The 3,011-nt window shown below is 36.2% G+C and overlaps 1 protein-coding gene across 1 annotated transcript; it reads left to right on the top strand.

The window, feature by feature from the left end:
- Positions 1 to 1,267: 1,267 nt before the first annotated feature.
- Positions 1,268 to 1,723, top strand: LOC141697535 (uncharacterized). Its single transcript, XM_074501955.1, has one exon. It carries the CDS (start codon positions 1,268 to 1,270, stop codon positions 1,721 to 1,723), a length of 456 nt encoding a protein of 151 aa, XP_074358056.1.
- Positions 1,724 to 3,011: the final 1,288 nt, after the last annotated feature.

Raw genomic sequence — 3,011 nt, 5'->3', positions numbered from 1 at the left:
AGAAGGGTCATTATAAATATTGTTTTCATAAACAGGTTTATATTGTGGGGGTGTGTTGTGAACCCCAAATCGCTGAACCCGGGTTTGGAGGGCGTCACAATATAAATGTAACTAATATTATTTGTACGTATAAGTAACATTGGTTTGTTCTTAAAAAAAGTAATGTTAGGTAAAAGAGTAATTCTACGTACTGAATAGGAGGCGAATGTTCTATATCACTTCAGCTCAGACCCTTTTAAACCGTCGTATTACGTATTTCTTATTTATATAATATTACATAATATTATACTGAAATATAAAATATGATATTTTAATATATAATATAATGTTGCTAGTACAGAGTGGTTAAGGTATGGTTAAACCACATAACATAGTTGGGATCATGAAAAATAAACGAATTTATTACTTTATCGAAAGTAAACATATACTATATTTATTATGTTAATATCAAAGAAAAATATTATTTTAGTGAGATTATTTTATCGGTTATTATTTTATCGAGGTTTAAATGTATATAAAATTTAAGTGGTGTAAATCAATACAGCTCTAAGAAACGATCTTAAAATATTTTCGAATGACACATGTAATTATATTAATTATGAGATTCATATTAATAATTGAGGAATTAATTTCATTATTAAGAGAACAATCAATAAAGTAGTGACAACTTCATTTAAGAACGGTTTTTGAAATGTTTACGGGACTATAACATTTCTAAGGATGAATGGATGATTAGCTTGTTCTTTTTGTGACGCTCGGAATGATACAGTTTGAATCAAAATATGGCCTAAGAATTGTATCTGTATTGTTTTATAATTGTAGTAGGAGCAAGCATTAGCAACCAAAATTATAATTTGATGAATTTTGACTCGGGTATTTCCGTATTTGGATTTTACCCAATCTTAACTTTGACGTTCCGTAGTTTTGTAAGAAAACAGATACTTAACTAATTTGACGTTTATTAAGTTCTGCTAATATGGCAGTTTTTTCTTTCTGTCTTCTATGACAGTTTTATTCTTATTCTTTTGCTTCATAATCATTAGCATATATCCATTTCATTATTAGATCAAATCATTTATCGTTCTGAGATCCCACCACTAGTCTTTAAAAAAGATCTAGTATTATGGCAAGGCATGAGGATTCACTGGAGGATATGTATGCAAAGCTTGTTATCGAGGAGGACGATGAGGAAGGGGTTATAGTGCCGAGTACTGAAATTGTATAACAACAGCAGTCATATGTGTTGATTGGTAGATTCTTAACAGAGATGAATGTTAATATTAATGCCATGCAAAACATAATGGCATCCCTGTGTAGGCCAAATGAGGGGATGAGGGTGCATGACATTGGTGGACTACGTTACTCCTTCACGTTCTTTCATCCGATGGATATCCATAAAGTTATTGATGGGGGTCCTTGGTCATTTAAACAAGCAACACTGGTACTGCACAAATTTGCAGAAGGTGAAGATCCGTGTACGGTTAAAATGCAAAGTGTGGAGATGTGGGTGCAAGCCTATGATATTCCAAGGGGATTCATTTTAGAAAATATACTGAGGAGTGTGGGAAAATCGGTGGGAACATTCATTCGGGTGGATTCAAATACGTTCGATGGGATTTGGAAACCATTTGTACGTATTAGAGTAACAATCAATATAGAAAAACCTCTAAAAAGAAGAATGAAGATTAAGAAAGAAGGGGGGACTGAAGGTGGATTAATTTGAAATATGAACGTCTGGGAACGTTTTGCTTTGTTGGTGGTGTTCTGGGCCATTCTGATAGAGATTGTGGTATTGTGTATAAGAACCCAGACAAGGTGATTGAAAAAACGTATGGTGTGTGGATGCGAGATCCATCAAAGAATGTTGCTAAAGTTAATACCGGGGCGAAGTGGTTACGTAACATGAATGATGCGAATAAACCGTGGATAAAAAAGACTGGGCAAAGCACATCATCAACGACGGTGGACAGGGACAGACCGGAGCCGGAGCGATTCATGAAGGTGGATGGGGTGATTAGAGAAATTCATGGGGATTCTGGTGGAGTCCAAATCAGATTCTGTGATTTTAGCAATCAGGAAATGAGGGAAAAGATAATTCCAACAAGTTTTAAAAAACAAACAACCGTGGAAGTAGGGGAAGATAATATGGAAATGGACCAAATTGTGATTGACTCGAAAAGGAAATGTATAGAAGATAAGGAGAAGGAAAGTGTGGAGGGAATTGAGGATGGTTTAAATTTTGTAAATCAGACAGCTGAGCCAAAAAATGTGCAAGTGGCGGGTCCTGGGGTCCAGGCCCGCCTAGGATTATGAGTCTCCTTGCTTGGAACTGTCGTGGATTGGCCAAACCATGGACAGTTCAATTCCTAAGGGAATTAAATAACCAGTACATGCCCGGTATTATTTTCTTATGTGAAACATTAGTAAAAAAGAATAAAGTAGAAAAAATAAAGAAGCAGTTAGGTTTTTAGTGTTGTTTTGCTGTAGATGCTATTGGACATGGGGGAGGGGTTGCTTTATTTTGGAGGAACAAGGGGGGATTACAGTGGTTAATAGTTGTTCTAATTTTATTGATTTTGAGGTTATGCATGATCAAATTGGGAGGTGGCGTTATACGGGCTATTATGGATTTCCGGAGAGAAGTAAACGAAGTGAAGCTTGGAGAATGTTAAAGCAGTTGGCTAACGACTCTGTGTTACCTTGGTGCATTATAGGAGACTTCAATGATATGTCGACAGAGGATGAAAAGAAGGGAGGGCGGTGTCATCCTCGTGCATTATTGCATGGATTTTCAGAAACAATAATGGAGTGTGGCTTATTTGATTTGGGCTTTATTGGAGATAAGTTTACTTGGGAACGGTGTAGAGGTACTGAACGATGGATCTCTGAAAGATTGGATAGAGGCCTGACAACATCAGCATGGAGGAGTCTATTTCCAGAAGCAGAGGTTAGAATCCATACAGTGTCCACTTCGGACCACTTGCCATTGTGTTTACAGTTAAATATACAAA

This window comes from Apium graveolens, chromosome 2 (assembly GCF_009905375.1).
Source record: "Apium graveolens cultivar Ventura chromosome 2, ASM990537v1, whole genome shotgun sequence".
NCBI classification, from domain to species: Eukaryota; Viridiplantae; Streptophyta; class Magnoliopsida; order Apiales; family Apiaceae; genus Apium; species Apium graveolens.
This window is presented reverse-complemented; position numbering and strand designations above follow the sequence as displayed.